Source organism: Monopterus albus, unplaced genomic scaffold, assembly GCF_001952655.1.
Source record: "Monopterus albus unplaced genomic scaffold, M_albus_1.0 scaffold17.1, whole genome shotgun sequence".
In the NCBI taxonomy this organism is placed as follows: Eukaryota; Metazoa; Chordata; class Actinopteri; order Synbranchiformes; family Synbranchidae; genus Monopterus; species Monopterus albus.
In genome coordinates, this window is record NW_018127897.1 from 3,268,546 (window position 1) to 3,284,948 (window position 16,403).

Here is a 16,403-nt window from a genome sequence, read left to right on the forward strand (position 1 = left end):
TCCCTACACATTTTCTCTTGTGCATTTTGGAACAATTAATAGTTGTTAGACAGTTGATGTGTTGAGTGCGGGGATTAGCACATATAACTGGAGACACAAACAACCTGCTTGACACTTGAATAGATATACAGGCAATTAACTACTTAGATAACTACAAAAACATTATTTTATATCTTCTGACAGGTGGCTTGATAGGATAGCCTGAAAAGAGATATAAAGGTTTATATGTCATCATTGTTTTCCATCATCAGAAGGTCATTGGCTTGTCTCCGGGGGGCTATTGGCAGAGGGATGGCAGCTCCTGGTCTGAGATACCTTGTTTATAAAGACACAGGTTTAGCAGTTTTTTGGGAAGCAGGGTCCCTGATAAACCTCTGAAAAGGAGTGAGATTACAGGCAGCATGTCTCCACCTCAAACAGTGCCTCTCCCTGTGTTGAGATGATAAACTCTCATTGAGTTTGCAAAGACCATCTCCCAGCGGCTGTCTTTCAGTTTATATGAACTTTTCAAACGGCTAAGGATCTGACGGAGGATCGTCACCAAGCTGGCAAGCTTTGAACACATCTCCCCTGTGTATTTTCCCCACACCAGGACCACTGTCTTCAGAGGCGTGGGGAGAATAAAGGCTCAGTTCAACAGAAATCAGCAGTCGCCCCCCTTTCCCCACCTCTCCCCACCACCTTGCTTGTCCTGTCACACATGCTCACACTTACACACTTGCAGATTTATGATGCATGTAAGCATTTGATGTGTGCGCTCACTGAAAATACACACACAGACAATTCCAAACAAGTATTCCCTGTAGAGTCACACATCAGACCAGCCTCCTTAAAAATCCTCCATTATAATGAAGTTTTAAAAAAAAGAGAATAATACATTAAGCACCTTAAAGCAGAGGGTGACTTTAAACTACAAAAACATTAAGCAAGCCCAATAAAATATACACTGGAGTTATTTGATCACAGAAGACTCTGGCTAACAGTTGGCTGACAGTTGTAATGACCCCAGCCATTTCATCTGTCAAATCTGAGCAATACTCTGGTGCCTTCTAGTGAAAAAAGTGACCAAACTTCATGCCATATCCATAAGAAGAGAGGTTATTAAGTCAAAGCTACAAAAAGATTTTTTTTTATGTTTATGAACTGAGTGTTAAAAAAAATTTAAGACAACCCATGGCTCTGCTGGGTTTATTTTTTAATAAATCTTGCAAGTAGGCTATAAAAGGCATAGAGGACAGTGTAGATACAGTATACAATAGCAGCTTGCATATCAAAGTGTTGTAGAGGGTCATCCTAGCGTGAAGTCAGCAAAACTCAAATGTAAAACACAAATGCATGTTATTTTAAAGTGGCTCAATCTGGATTGTTCCAGCACTTTATAAAATGGAAAATGACCTGGCTCTGTGGTGTCCAACAACACATTTTAGACAAATAAACATTCAAAGCCCACTTTTGTATTCCTGTTTCTACTTCTGTTGTATATATGTAGAGAGGCCAAACATCCCAGTTCCATCCAGTCCACAGAGTGGGAAGCAGCTTCCCATGGTTCTGCTGGGATGCCACTTTCACGTGGAAACAATCCATGGATCCCTTTAGCCCCTCTGTTGTGACAGAAGATAATGAATTTCACAACATTTGCCATTTGTTAGCCCTGTTTGGTGTAACTGATCTCCTTTTAATCCATGGACTCCCAGTGTGTGTGCAGCTCTGCAGCTGGAATGAAGGAGATGGATCCCATGGCCTCTCTAGGGCTACAGCAGGCCAGCCGAGGCTGGCACACCCTGCCCTTCATCTCCTCAGGCCTTAGACACAAATCGCTGACTTTGACCACTGCACTCTGCTTGTAATCAAGGCCCTCTTTGAATTTTGCCTAGTTTGTCCATCTGTTATATTCATCCTAAATCCCTTATTAAACAGAGTCCACTAAAGGCTCAGAATGAGCATTCTTTAAAGCATTCTTTACCTTGTGAGATGTCCGTGCAGATTCTCAGTCATCCAGGTCATAGTAAACTGAAAAAACATATAAAAAATCAACTGGACTTGGACTAAAACCAAGTCCAGTTGATTTTTTATATGTTTTTTTTTTTTTCAATTTACCATGTGAGATTTGCTACTCTTGTGTATTTACCCAATTTAAAGCCATGATGAGCAGGATTTGAATCAGTTTTACTGCACCAACATGCAGCTATCCCCACTCCAATACAGTGACAGACAATAATCGCTGTCTTTTAGTTCTTTTTTTGTCTCTTTCACCTCCTGGGAGATATTTCAGACCCTTTAGCTGCTAAATGCACCACTATATTCACCAGCTGTCTTTCTGCCATTTGGGGTTAGGCAGTGTACAGTGGGCTTCTTCTCACTTTTGTTCAGAACTTCAACTGACACAATGTCAGGGGGATAGATTACTTAGCAGGAACACTCAAACAACAACAGAGCTTCAGAATCACCGCTTCATATGAAGGCAGGAACAGCCGAAATGCTGAATTCAGGCAATTTTCATTCCTTTCATACCTTCTGACCCTGTCCTTTGTCCTCTTCATAAAACCTGGAATGTGCATCAAAGAATGCACACAATCTTTTGTCCATGAATAAAACATCTGTCATTCATCAGCCTGTACAATATGTGCTGATTTAACACAGCACAACAGCTTTGCAAGACAGGGAAGCTCCAGAGTGTATACTGTGCTGCAAAGTCCAGCTACAACACAGTGTCATCTGTCTTCCTTTAGAGTTTACTTGAACTTAAACTAGATTAAGTTAATTCATTTGTGAATTAATTATGTTTTAAGTACTCTGGAAGGCTTGTGCTAGCCAGTGCAAAGATTTGCACTTTAAACAGTCTGTACCTTAAAAGGGTGTCCAAGATAATACATAGGCTGTCAGTGTTACACTGGCACCAGTTTTGCATTTTTTTTTTGCATACAATTGCAGTTTACTCAACGTGAGGAAAATATTCAGATTGAAAACAGTTGTGTAATATCTTCTGATTTGTCATCCAGGATGTCCTGGCCTTTGAGACTTCACATTTACAGTATAAATGAAGGTGAGTGTTGCAAACTGGGCATGGAGTTTGAAAAGTACGGACATTTAGGATGCAAGAGAGGTCTAATGATAGATGGTATTAAGTCGCATTAAATGTAAAATGCAGGAAAATATTGGAAAGGCAGCATTTTACAAGCCTGGCATACACCAAAAACAAATCACACCAACTTTGTTGAGCAGCAATATTAAATAGCCTAGCCTAGCTAGAATATTCCTTTAATTAGCCATAGACTTCACGTTTTTATGTTCTTGTGTGCATGCATGTTTTGGATTTTGGTTATCCCATGATAAAAGATTTGCAGGGCTTTTTCCGTTCTTGAAACATATCCCTAAACTTAGTTCGCCCCCTACCTGTTGGAAGTCCGGTTGTAACAGGCGGCGGCGCCGCCTCACCGGTAGATGGCGATCAAGCCGTAGTTTCCTTTGTAGTACTTCCGCCCTCACAGAGGTCCGAGAGCGCGATCAGCCGGTGCCAGATCAAAATACAAACAATGGGCAAGAAGCACAAAAAGCACAAGTCCGAAAAGCACGGTTATGCAGGTAATGGTTCGTTGTTCACTTGCAAATGCTTGAACTGCATTTCCTTTAATAGACAGGTTTAGCTAAATCCTCTGTTTTGCGCTTGGTCGTTGTGTTAGCACGTCCGCGGTGTTATTAATTTCTTACCTTGCTCATATGGCTAGAAAACTTCCGGACTGGTTTCTCTGTATATTTTACTCTCGTAGAATTTCGTACCATTCAGCCAAAACACAAAACCGTTGATTTAAGATTACAAATAATGGAGCGTTAGCTGTAGCATCTGTAAAAGGCCTTCCACATACGCTAGCTGTTAGCGGCTGTTGTTTCTAGCATCTCTCCGTTGTCAAGGGTCTAGCCTCTTATCAATCAGTCTGCTTTGTTTGCCAAGTATCCAGCATAACACACATACATACAAACCATGCAGACCGTCAATTTAAAATGGACAAAAATCTAAAATAGACAAGGACAATCCGTAAAATATGATAACCTTAAAGGGATAAAAACGATCCATCAAGTGTGTATGTGTAAATAAAATAAATTCATAAGATCAAGCGATTATCTTGCATTACGGATAAAAAACGAGGTGTTTAATATTCTGATTGCCTCCGGGTATGGACTCTTACCCTTTATGAATTAACTTTAAGTTGTCTAAATGTTCTTCCAGAAAGCAGCAGAAAGAGGGAGGCCACTGGATGAGAGCCCTCCCTGATAATATTTAGTACCTTTTGTTTACGGTGACTTTTGTAGATGGAAGAAACTGAAGAAAGAGAATGGCCAGCAAATTTAGATGCAGTCTTGAGCACCTTCTTTGGTGCTTTTATTTTTTCTGATGTCAGACTACTGTCCTACATAGCAACAGAAAAGATTGGACGCTTTTTTCATACAGTCATGGCCAAAATATTGGCACCTCTGCATTTCTGTCAGATAACACCACTTCTCCCAGAAAATCATTGCAATCACAAATTCTTTGGTATTGTCATGTTCATTTCTTAGGTTTGGATTGGAACAACACAAAAAGCCAAATCTGATCCATTCCACACAGAACTCAAAAATGGACTCGACAAAATTATTGACACCTTTTCAAAATCATCACAAATAGTTGTATTTCAAGCATGTGATGCTCCTTTAATTTGTAAAGAAACTCACCTGTAGCAAACAACAGGAACTGGCAATATAGAAATCACACTTGTAGCCAGTTAAATTGGAGAAAAGTTGACTTAATCTTTGTGTCGTGTGGACCACACTGAGCATGGAGAAAAGAAAGAAGAGCAAAGAATTGTCTGAGGATTTGAGAAGATTTGTTTTCAGAAAACAAATTGAGGCCTTCAAAGAAAAGGAACATGGTTCCTACAGTCAAACACGATGGAGGTTCACTGATGCTTTGGGGTTGCTTTGCTGCTTCACACACTGGATGTCTTGACTGTGTGTATGGCATTATGAAATCTGAAGACTACCAATGAATTCTGGGTCACAATTTTGGGCCCAGTATCAGAAAGCTGGGTCTCCATCAGAGGTCATGGGTCTTACAGCAGGACAATGAACCAAAGCACCAGAAATGGTTTCAGACAATGAGCTGGAGAGTTCTGAAGTGGCCAGATCTAAATCCCATAGATCACCTGTGGAGAGGTCTCAGAACAGCAGCTGGAAGAAGGAACCCTTCAAATCTGAGAGACTTGGAGCAGCTGGCAAAAGAAGAGTGGTCCCACTGTGGTGTGGGTGTAAGAAACTCACTGATGGTTACAGGAAGTGATTGATTTCAGTTATTTTGTCCAAAGGGTGTGCTACCAAATATTAAGTTGAGGGTGTCAGTAATTCTGTCCAGTCCATTTTTTGGAGTTCTGTGTGGATCAGTTTTTTGTGTTATTCCAATACAAACAAAAGAAATTAACATGAGAATACCAAAAAGTTTTTGATTGCTACAATTTTTTTGGGAGATGTGATGCGTTATCTGACATAAATGCAGGCGTTCCAGTATTTTTGGCCATGACTGTATCTGCTGATTCATCTGAATTAGTTATTAGTCCCACAAATGTTGTATCATCAGTGAATTTAAAAACCTTGACTGATGTATCATGAGAAGTGCAATCATCTGTATTTTGGGATTATAACAACAGAGATAAGCAACAACCCAATGGAGCACCAATATTAACTGATAGTGGTTTGAAAAAGATATTATTGATTTTAATTGAGGGAGAGAAGCTGAGTTGCAGTTGGCTTTACTTTTGTTGTTGTCACTTATCTTAAAATGTTCCCAAACTGCTGAAATTTCTTCTCTGCTACCTAAAGAGTGGCTCAGTCAGCATGAGGTTAATATGTTGCCTTTAACTGATATCAGTGGGACAACTTTTATGAGTAGGAGTAGAGTACCAGATGATGGTATTGGAATCAGTGCATCCCTATTAACAACTTGTTTTCTGTTCTGCAAGAAATCAAGGATCTAGGGACACATGGCTTCATTGACCCTGGCTTTGATCAGCTTATGAAAAAGCTTCTCTGAGATAATGCAGTTGAAGGCAGAAGTGTAATCTGTAAATATAGTACATACAGTATGTATGAGGTGATTCCAGATGTTCTAACACATTGTGGAGACACAGTGACACTGCCTCCTCCACTGATCTGTTTCTTCTATATACAGACTGATTTTAATCAAGCGGGATATTAGGTAAAAAAATTCTTGTACCAATGTTTTTTAAATACCTTCATTATAACTGAGGTACGTGCCAGTGATCTGTAGTCATTTAAACACTTTTGGCCACAGGTACAACGACAGAATTTTTGATTTGGAGTTATTGGTTTGGTATCTGCAGAATATGGCGAGAGGCCACTGAAGCTGGTGTTAAAAGTGTCTGGTCACGAAGTGACGACGGGAAAATCAAGCCTGGATGCATTTTATGACGAACAACCGGTGGACTGTGACAAGCCCAAAGACAAGAAGAAGAAAAAGAAGAAGGATAAAGAGAAACGCTTTGGTTTACCAGAGGATGACAAGGGAAAGAAAAAGGTAATGTCCTATTACCCAGATAGTCATCAAGCATGTCAAGCCTCTTGAATTAATTTCCATCTTAGCGCTTGTTTATGTAATGTTAGATTACAAAAAAGAAGAAAGGACAAGATGCAGATGGAGACGACGACAGGGAGCAAAGCAGAACTCCTATCCGTTCAGAGTTGGATAAACTGGAAGGTAGTGTCGGATTTCTTCTTGTTTGGAGTTTTTGTTCCAAACATTTTTAAACTTGGCTTTTCCTTTAATTTCTCATCTTTCTTGCAGAAAAAGAACAGACTCCGCTGCAGGAAGCATTGAACCAGCTCATCAGGCAGCTCCAAAGGTGCAGCAGTAATCACTTATGGATTTGAGAGCTGTTGCTTGTTCAGCAACAAGTCTGTGTTTGGAAATATATTACTGACAAACGTGCATCTCTCCCTCTGTCTGTGTTTTTTTATGTAGTGTTATTTATTTGTACATACTTTATTTGTGTTTTCTCTGTAGGAAAGACCCCAGTGCTTTCTTCTCATTTCCAGTGACGGACCTTATTGCTCCTGGCTACTCTTCAATCATCAAACGGCCTATGGACTTTAGTACAATGAAGGACAAAGTAAAGAAAGAGTTGTACCAGTCATTGGATGAGCTCAAGGTATCAGTCTGTGTGGCACATATGTTTTAGTACACTTTTAAATATACCCACACAATGGGTTGAGCCAAAATACTTCAGAGAGGAGTATAATGTAACGATAAAAGATGTATTGACATTGCATGGACCAAGGCATTTAGACCAGAGTTGTACATCTTGAAAACACTTTACAAATGCTTTTTTTAAATGTGTGATTTGTTGATGCAGGTGGATTTCAGGATTATGTGTGAAAATGCCATGATTTACAACAAACCTGATACAATCTACCATAAAGCTGCTCGGAAGCTGTTACACTCTGGAATGAAGATCTTGAGTCAGGTAGGGAACTTCAGGAGCGGCTTTTTAACTGCATACATGTGGTGTTTCTCAAGGAGCGAGGAGGCTGCTGGAGGATCCACAGCCAAAGATAAAATGAGACGATGCTTCACAGACATTTTTAATGAACCGACATGCCCCTTTTTCAGGACTCGGTGATTGAACTCTTCAAATGAAGGACAGAAGGAATGAACGCCTCATGTTCTTAATAATGCATTTCCTCGAGTCCTCTCTCCTCACATTTTCCTCACGTTATGTGGATAGGGCGCAAACAAAAGACACAAGTGAGGGGAAACAATGTCGTTTATATGACACTTCAGAAACACCCACAGACGATAAGAAAGTTGTAGGCAACTACTCTTATTAAAGTTCTGTGTTTTCGTATGAACAGTTTTTCGGGGGTTGTTGTTTATATATATAATATATTTTGCAATACAGTATATATTATATATCTAAAATCTATCCTTGCACTATGATTGTATACAGCCGCACCACTGTCATTGTCCAGGAAAACAAAACAAGAATGAGAGAGGTTTTAAAATTAAGATACTACTGTTTAACCTCTCGCTCATTCAACTTAAAGTTGTAGTGTTGTGAGTGATATTAATTCCACATGGAGCTCTGGGACAAAACTGGTCATTGCTTTTACAATAATGCAACAGATGGGGGCAGAATTTAGCCTCAAATTGTTCTCAAAGTGATTACGTAAGGCATCACCAGCACTTCCACCAGGCCAGACAGGCACTTTTTCTTCCAGTTATTCAATTCCAATCATTCAGTTTTCTTTTCTGATACTAAGTGTAACAGATGTCTTCACTGTAGGAGAGGCTGGAGAGTCTGAAGCAGAGCATAGAGTTTATGTCTGGCCTCAACCCTTGTGCCAAGCAAGCAGTGAAGTCTGAGGAACAAGGGGGCACCGGCCTGGACGGAGAGGGCCCTGTGACCGCAGAGACCAGCGAGCTCTCCCAAACACCCAGCACACCCAGGTCTCTTAACCTGCAGACTTCTTATATGTTAAATATTTCCTAAAATCTCATATATCATTTCAGCCTAACTCCTTTGAAGCTAGGATAGTCCAAATTACAATGGGATCTTGTATATGCAATACATAAACCCCTTGAAACTCCAAATGTCCTCTTAAAAATTTGGTCTATTCAGCTCAAGTTATCAGCTTGCCTGCCACAGTCCCATATTTTTCTAACTGTCAGCCACACATCAACAAGGAACGGCTGAGATAACTAATCAGGCAGTAGTCAAGACGATGCACGTTGATGCAAACACTTTCCCAGTCTGTCAGTGTACAGTTTCAACAAGTTTGTTTTCCTCAGTCACGCTTCCAGTGTAAAGCTGTGGGCCTAGAATGTGAGGAATGCCTCTCGGCATGCTGGGTCTTGTTCCCTCTCATGGCTGTACTGTTCATCTTTTAAATTCGCATGATGTAACACAAAGTGACATGTTCAATATGACTCACTGGAACAGCCTAAAAAGAACAGCATTGTGCTGATTTTCCTTCACCTAACTTTTACCTTTTAATTGTACAAAATAGTTAAAGATTGTGATGGCATTTTTTGGCATCCATAAATTGCTTAGATCTGTCTAAGAAATGAAAGTTGAACAAAGATGGAAAAAGCTGACATTTTTTCTCCCTGAAGTATTTTGCTGCTGGGTTCATATTTTTTATTCTTGGACCAAAATGAAAACCTTTTATGTTCATGGTCAAAGTGTCTTATCTGTCATCGTTCAATTTGTGTTTCAATGACAGACAGGACAAGGACTCCAAAGACGAAGCGGCAAAGGCAGAGAAAGAGCTGGAGGAAATCCGCAAGGTCATCGAGGAGTCAGGAGGAAAGCTGTCCAACAGGGTGCTGCAGTGTGGTGTGAGGAAACAGGGTTATACTCAGGATGTCTTTTTTCAAATGACTTAAACCCACTAATAATGTTGGTCTCATTGATTGTTGAGTGTTCTTCATGTTCATCCCAGTTCTCTTACTGGGAAAGAGATTTTTCTGGGTGTTTTCCTGCCACTGGGCACAAGCTCACAATTTATTTGTTGTGTAGTTTGAGTTTTCAAGGAGGAAGTCTGACGGCTCCACCACTCTGGCTATCCTCAACCCAGCAGATCCATCAGCTGGTGGTAAGTCCAGCTGGAACCTTTGTAGAGCTCATCTAACTTTAATTCACCAGAAAGCCTTTAAGACTAAAATATTAAACATTCACAGGTCAGATGTGAATATGTGCTGGTTTCCTGTGATTTGGGGGTGTTGCTCAGACAAAAGTAGTTAGTAAATGTGCCTGAGAAAGTGTTGGGACATTTTAAACTATTTTTAAATCTAATCAGTTAACTGAGAAAATAATCAGCAGACTTATTGATAATTAAAATAATTGTCGGTTGCAGCAATTAGCCTCCAGCATGTACAGAGAGAGGTAACCGATGAAAGTTGGTAAAATGTCAGTGTGTGCTGTTTTTAGAGGTTGGTTACTGTCCTGTGAAACTGGGCATGATGTCCAATCGGCTGCAGAGTGGTGTGAACACCCTGCAGGGCTTCAGGGAGGACAAGAGGAACAGGATCACTCCAGGTCCTCTGCTTTGCTGACTTCATTTATTATGAGCTGTAATATCAGATGTGTGTATGACTGATAATGAACTGTCTTGGGTGTATAACACTTTCTGCAGTGTCCTACATGAACTATGGGCCGTTCACCTCCTATGCACCCACCTACGACTCCAGCTTCGCCAACATCAGCAAGGAGGATTCTGACCTGATCTACTCGTTCTATGGAGAGGAGTCCAGTCTGCAGGGCTCAGACAGGTATGTACAGTGTGACCATGAACACACTCCAGCTCTGTGGCATTTACACAGAACGTCACTCAAGGCAGTCCTGGCTGATTTACTTTCCAGATGTTTCTCTTTGTCATTGAGTTGACCTGGTCTGGAAGAGGTCACAGTCTGGAGACAGGACGTGATCCTGACTTTATCTCATTGATTCTTGGTCTCCTGTCTGTTGTGTATGATTATGTCACGGTACATTGGGCCTTTGCTGCAGGCCAAATAAATAAGCAAATAAACAGTTATGAAATTAATGATCACAAATGAATTGTGGAAACAGTTAGTGAAGTAATAAAACTCAACTCATAATTTAAAAATGTTATTTCCTCCATATCTCCATAAAAGCTATATGACTATTTTTATTTCATTGTGTACATTTTTATTTTAAAGCCAAGCATGTATTAAATAAAAGCTCGTCTCATAATGACATTGTGCTCAATAACGCATCAGACATTTTTATTTAATGCCTTTTTAATTCATGACACATTCATGATAATATTTTAGCAGCAGTTGAAACCCTTTGTTACTGTACTTAGGTTTGTCAATATGACTTGTGTTAACTGCAGCATTTTATTTTTCTGAATATGTACAGCATTTTTAATAGAATAAATACTTGAATGCATTTTATTTATTTGCGGGAGTTCAGCTTATGTAGCCAATGTGTTTTTAGCTTCAGTTCTCTTTTCTTGCATGCTTCACAGAAATTGTTACTGCTTGGTCAGTTTCCTTTGTGTCATCTAGTCAGGCCTTTATTTCTCTTCATCAAAAACTGTTTGTCAGTGTATAAAAATCTGCAGTTATTGTTAGTAGCATATGTGTCTGCCTTAACAGTGTGTGGGAGGTGCAGTTTCAGCAGTGTTAATATTGACTTTTCATCATTCTTACCTAATAGTGATTCTGATTTTCATCCCACTGCTGCTTAGAAGACAGTTGTTTTGTGTGTGTGTGTGTGGCAGTTTATCAGAGTTCCTGGCCAAATCAGACGAGTACATGTACAAACTGGCAGACAATCTTCTGGATGCAGTGACAAACGGAGAGCATTCAAAAACTCTGATGGAGACTGAGCCAGTAAGCACCTGCTGTAAAATCTTAACTGATCCAAGATGGCTTCCGTTGTTTGTTTGTAAAGCATAGGATGAAATCCGAGTGTCAGTTTATTCAGTAAGTTTTTGTTTTGTTTTTTGCTTGTCCACCAGGTTGGGGAGGCAGCAAATACACTAGAGAGCAAGGATGACACTAAGGTGAGAAAGTGAACCAATCTGACCTGCTGTGTTGTCAGTGCTCAGCAACATCTGTACATTGTGTCCCACTGTACAGTACAAATAGAAATGGACACCACATTTATAATGAGGAATATCAGTGTGTGCTACGTCATACAGCTCCCAGTAAAGCACATGTTCTTGCGTTACCCTATCATGTGGCTTCTGGATTTCATTTTTTGAATATAGATGGTCTTTGCAGATGGCTGCTGCATCATCCAGCTGTGTCAACATAGCAGGAGGCAACTTTAGCTGTGATCCATTTAGCAAAGAACATTTCCCTTCAGGTCGCAGTAGCATTACTTGCTGATGGAGTATTTGGAGAGGCCCATGTTTTCTTTCAGTGCCCGCTGCCTGCACGGCTGAATTGCGCCTCAGAGCAGCAGAGGAAACCAAAGCACAAACCCTTCCATCAGGCACACAGCAGCCCCCTGTTGTGCCTGTTTGCTGCCCTTGGCTGCGCTCCAGTTTACTCTCATCCCCTGCTCGGGTGGTGCAGCTTTTCATCGTTTGATTTCACTGGAGAAAAGAAACGGCGTGAATAAAGAAGCTTCAAAAGGCTTGTGTGTTTCCTTGAAGCATATGCTGTCTAGTGAGGAATGCATTTTTCTAATTTGACTCAACATGATGTTTCCCCTCTGTCCCTCATAGGTAGCTGAACCCGAACCATCTATCTGCAGCAGGCTCAGCTTCCTGCACGCTGCTGCAGGCCTGCAGATGGCTGAGGAGCTCTCTGGAGGTAACAGTTCTAACTTACTTAGTCTTTATTAGATTTAAGGATGCATTTACAGTTATTTTGATTATTTTCCCCCTAATTTTAGGATAGGGCCACAGTTTTTCAAGTCTGTATAATATAATACACTGCCCAGACGTGGGTTGAAGGCATTACTGATCAACGTGTTCCTCCTGTTCATTCTGGCTCTGATGAAACCCTTACAGAAGACAGATGGGAGACAAAATCCACAGTGTTCATCTTGTTTACGCTGAAACTTTTTTATATGAGACGTCAGCAATCTGACATAGTCTAGTAGAAATTTGTAGAACAGAATTTCCCCATTTTGTTTCCACTAACTGTTTATCCTTGCTTCGTGGCAATGGAGAGAGAGTGACACAACGTCAAATTTTGGCCTAAAAAGAAGATGAACACTGTCCTGGACTAAACTTTGAACTCTTAGTTGGTTAGTAACAGATATCTTCACAGTGAGTATAGACAGGAGGAACAATTGCAACAAAAAGTAATATTTTCAATGGCCAGAGTATGTAGGTATTGTTAAAATGCCAGAAAATAATGAAAAGTGCTCAGCACAAGTTGCTTCTGTTGTCCAACCAACAGTCCAAAACCCAAATATATTAAATTTACAATGATATAAACAAGAGAATAACAGCAGTTCCTCAGTTTAAAAAAAAGCTGGCTAGAGCGAATGGAGCTTTATAGTTATCTAAATTGTAGCAGTTTTAAGATGTGATGATTAAATTCAGTGTCTTGTAACCCTGTTTATACTGTGTAATAGTATAACTCTGCACATTGCTGGGCAGACAGCAGAACATGTTCAACTCCAGTGTAACAAGTGTATGATTTGGATATTGAACCTATACAACAGAAATGACTACCGACAGGGCAGAGAGCAGGACACTAATGTCTGAATGTGGTCTCAAAGGAATAAGTGAACAAAGAAATTACACTCTAAATATTGTTGAGGTAATTAAAAACAAACCAAAAAAACACATCTAAAGCACTTAGATGAGCCATTTATCCATTAAACATCCCATTATGTATCCTCCTCTTAGATCTTTTCAACAGCCCGTCAAAGGGTTTTCTCTCTGCTCTCAGACATTAATGTAACACTGTGACTTGGGGTCCCTGTCAGAGGTTGGAAATAATCGATCTCTTGTACTCAGTATATGTAACTAAGGACAGGAGGGGGCAATGCAGGGTAACTGGAGGAACCCAAAGGAAGTGTTAACTCAGTGTTTTTGTTGCCTTTCTCTCTGCCACCTCTCCTGTCAGAGGCCCTGCACTTCCAGCAGAAATTGGACGAAACTACAAAGCTGTTGCACGATTTGCAGGAAGCACAGAAGGAGCGTCTGAGTGCCAGGCAGCCTCCTAACATGATCTGCTTGCTAGCCCCGACTGCCAAGGAGCTGGAGCTGGGTAAGAGCCTCTCAGTTCACAGCCCCTTTATTTCTTCCACATAAGCCGTTGCTGCCAGCTGTAGACCTCTAACTCTCCATTCACTTCTTTAGCATCCGTCTTATACAGGTGTGGTTTGTCTTTTAGCTTCAGACAAGAAATCACACTTAGTGACCTCGTTTCCATGGATGTGACAGTTTAAGTGGCAGTCATTCATTTTTCTTATTGTTGGTGGAGGTGGATGGGTTTTGGATATTTGTACCACACAGAGAAAACGTGTCATTATGACCAGTGCACTTATGTCCTTTTCTTGGATTTTACTTGGACTCAGCTGGCCATCACTGCTCCAGCTAATTAGCACTCTCATAGCTAGGTTAGCTCAGCCTACCTTAGCATGAAGATTGGAAACGAGGTAAGCAGTTCCAGAACTGTCCGAAGGTAACAAATCAATGTTTTGGAGTTGCCGGCAGGTGGATTTTGTTACATTTGGACAGAGCCAGGCTAGCTGTTGCTTCATATTTAACATACAGATAATTACCTAAATGTCAAACTATTCTTTTAACACAGACCCTTCCTGTGCAAAGATGCTCTGGCTGCAGGTTGAGTTGGGTAGCAAAAAACAAGAAAAGGAAGGTTGGGCCAGGCTGCCTTTTAAAATCTAAACTAAACTCTTACTGGTGCTTGATAATGTTTCTTAACTCCCCTTTTATAGCTGAGAAGGTAACTGGGAACCTGGCCGAGCTAACTAGCCAAGTGGCTCCATGTGACGTTAGCAGCATCTTCGGCATCAGGAAGGCCATGGGCATCGCTGTACCTCCAGAGCCACCTGAGCACTTCATAGACCTCTCTACAGGTAGCACACCTTACTACACAAAACAACTTCACATCAGCCTAAATGCATCTTGTGGGACAGGCAGTATCGCAAAGATGTATTCAGAGCTGTGAAATAACATCAACATTCAGTGTGTAATTTAACCTGACACATGCAGCACATTTCAGCTAGAACAGAGCGTTTCTCAAATACCTTTCAATGTTTTCAGTGCAAGAGATGGCTGAACCAATGGAGACCTTGTCCAGCTGCCAGGATGCGGTTCCAGTTGTTGCTGTATAATGAAATTCCAATCACCCTCATTCAGTTAAATAACTTAAGTTTTATACAAAAAAGTGTTTTTTGTGACATTTGTATGCATTCAACCAATAAACATTTTTTAACTATAAACCTTGACTTGTGAAATATGACAAACCATGAATTTAAGAAAACATTTATTCCTGTAACTGTACAAAATTCATTGTCACATTTGTTCATATAAAGGCCAATACATTATTATGTAGCTACAATTAGAGACAAGATGATGGTGGGTGAAGGTAAGGCCAAGAGACGCATCCAGTTTTTAGAGGCAAAGAATGAACCAGATCAGTTCAGGTGATCATCTGAGATGGAGCCACAGAAACATTCACAGCAGGCAGGCAGGTAGATCACACTTCACTCAGTACAGCATAGATGCAGATATGTCACACAAAACAATAAAAACTGGACTTTGTAATCTGAGCAGAAAAACACAGACAGACGTACTTCCTTAGTAGCAAACATCTTGTCATATATGTAATAAACAGTTATTTATTGTGGCCAAATTGCAGATCTGAAACCTAAATGGTGTTCATATGAAGAGTTGGTATACCTGAACCTAAATTGCTGAGGATGCAGTAACTTAAGGATTTGCTGTTTGGCCACAGTGAATCTTTCTACTTTGTGTTATATGAATATATTTTGCTGAAAGGAGAGGAAAAGTTTTTCTATATCTTATATGTACAGCCTGTTTGTGATGTTGGAACAGCTCTGTGTAACTGCCTCACGTTTTGCTCATTACACAGTAACAGAGCAGTGTTCATCTCTTCTCAAGCAGAAAAACCAGATGGGTTTCAAATTATGATCCAAACAGAATCAACTGTTTTGTTTTTAAAGGACCAAAGTGGTCTTCAAAAATTACACAACTGTATTTGGCATTAGAACAATACACATTTTTCTTTCACAAATAACATCTAAGTTAAAGACAGAAAAGTACAAAAGTGACCACTGGAATAGTGAATAGAGAACGATGGTGACTAGGTATGACCACCTCTCCAGCATGGCTGCCACATCCTGATCGGTCCAATGACTCCAAAGTGATTCCAAGTCTCCATATGATCAGTCAGAGACGTCACAAGGACACCACTGTGTTGCAGTCAGGTCTGTGTCAACACTTGGGGTGAGCAGGAGTTTATAAATTCTTTGACTTGTGTATGTGAGTCAGTCTCAGTTCTGCTGGCTGTGGCAGCTGGCCTCAGCTCAGCCCCATACCTTGCTGCTTGCTCATGTCGGTGCACACAAAGAAGGTTTTCAGCTCCCCTTTCCCCTTGACATTGATGAGTCCTCGACACTCGCAGGAGTAGCCCAGCTTCTGCAGCACGTCAGACGTTTCCTCTGTTACCTGGAGGCAGACACAGAACACGTCATGCACAGCTAAGAAAAGTTTACTTTGAACTATAAGTATACTACTTTTATATGTTTCCAAATAAAAGTGGGACCCTCAATGAATACATGTATCACTTTAAAATTTCATCATGACAACTTCATACTGCAGCTTTGGTTTGATTACATTTCTGAAGCAGCACCACTAGGAGGGCAAACAAATCAAGCATT

At 40.5% G+C, this 16,403-nt stretch overlaps 2 protein-coding genes across 8 annotated transcripts in view; one reads left to right on the forward strand and one right to left on the reverse strand.

Moving 5' to 3' along the window:
- Positions 1 to 3,450: 3,450 nt before the first annotated feature.
- brd7 (bromodomain containing 7) lies at positions 3,451 to 14,919 on the forward strand. The gene is made up of 17 exons (XM_020592340.1): positions 3,451 to 3,582; positions 6,369 to 6,562; positions 6,649 to 6,742; positions 6,830 to 6,887; positions 7,049 to 7,193; positions 7,398 to 7,508; positions 8,328 to 8,491; positions 9,268 to 9,382; positions 9,564 to 9,639; positions 9,975 to 10,082; positions 10,180 to 10,315; positions 11,290 to 11,401; positions 11,530 to 11,574; positions 12,244 to 12,331; positions 13,601 to 13,744; positions 14,436 to 14,576; positions 14,764 to 14,919. The coding sequence occupies exons 1-17, from the start codon at positions 3,534 to 3,536 to the stop codon at positions 14,832 to 14,834; spliced, it is 1,851 nt and encodes a 616-aa protein (XP_020447996.1). The 5' UTR covers positions 3,451 to 3,533; the 3' UTR covers positions 14,835 to 14,919.
- Positions 14,920 to 14,963: 44 nt separating this feature from the next.
- adcy7 (adenylate cyclase 7) overlaps positions 14,964 to 16,403 on the reverse strand; it is a 72,746-nt gene continuing 71,306 nt past the window's right edge. For all 7 annotated transcript variants that reach the window (XM_020592335.1, XM_020592338.1, XM_020592337.1 and 4 more), the window contains one exon: positions 14,964 to 16,191. In XM_020592335.1, the coding sequence (XP_020447991.1) occupies positions 16,045 to 16,191 (147 nt within the window). In that variant the 3' untranslated portion in view covers positions 14,964 to 16,044. The remainder of the gene's footprint in view (positions 16,192 to 16,403) is intronic.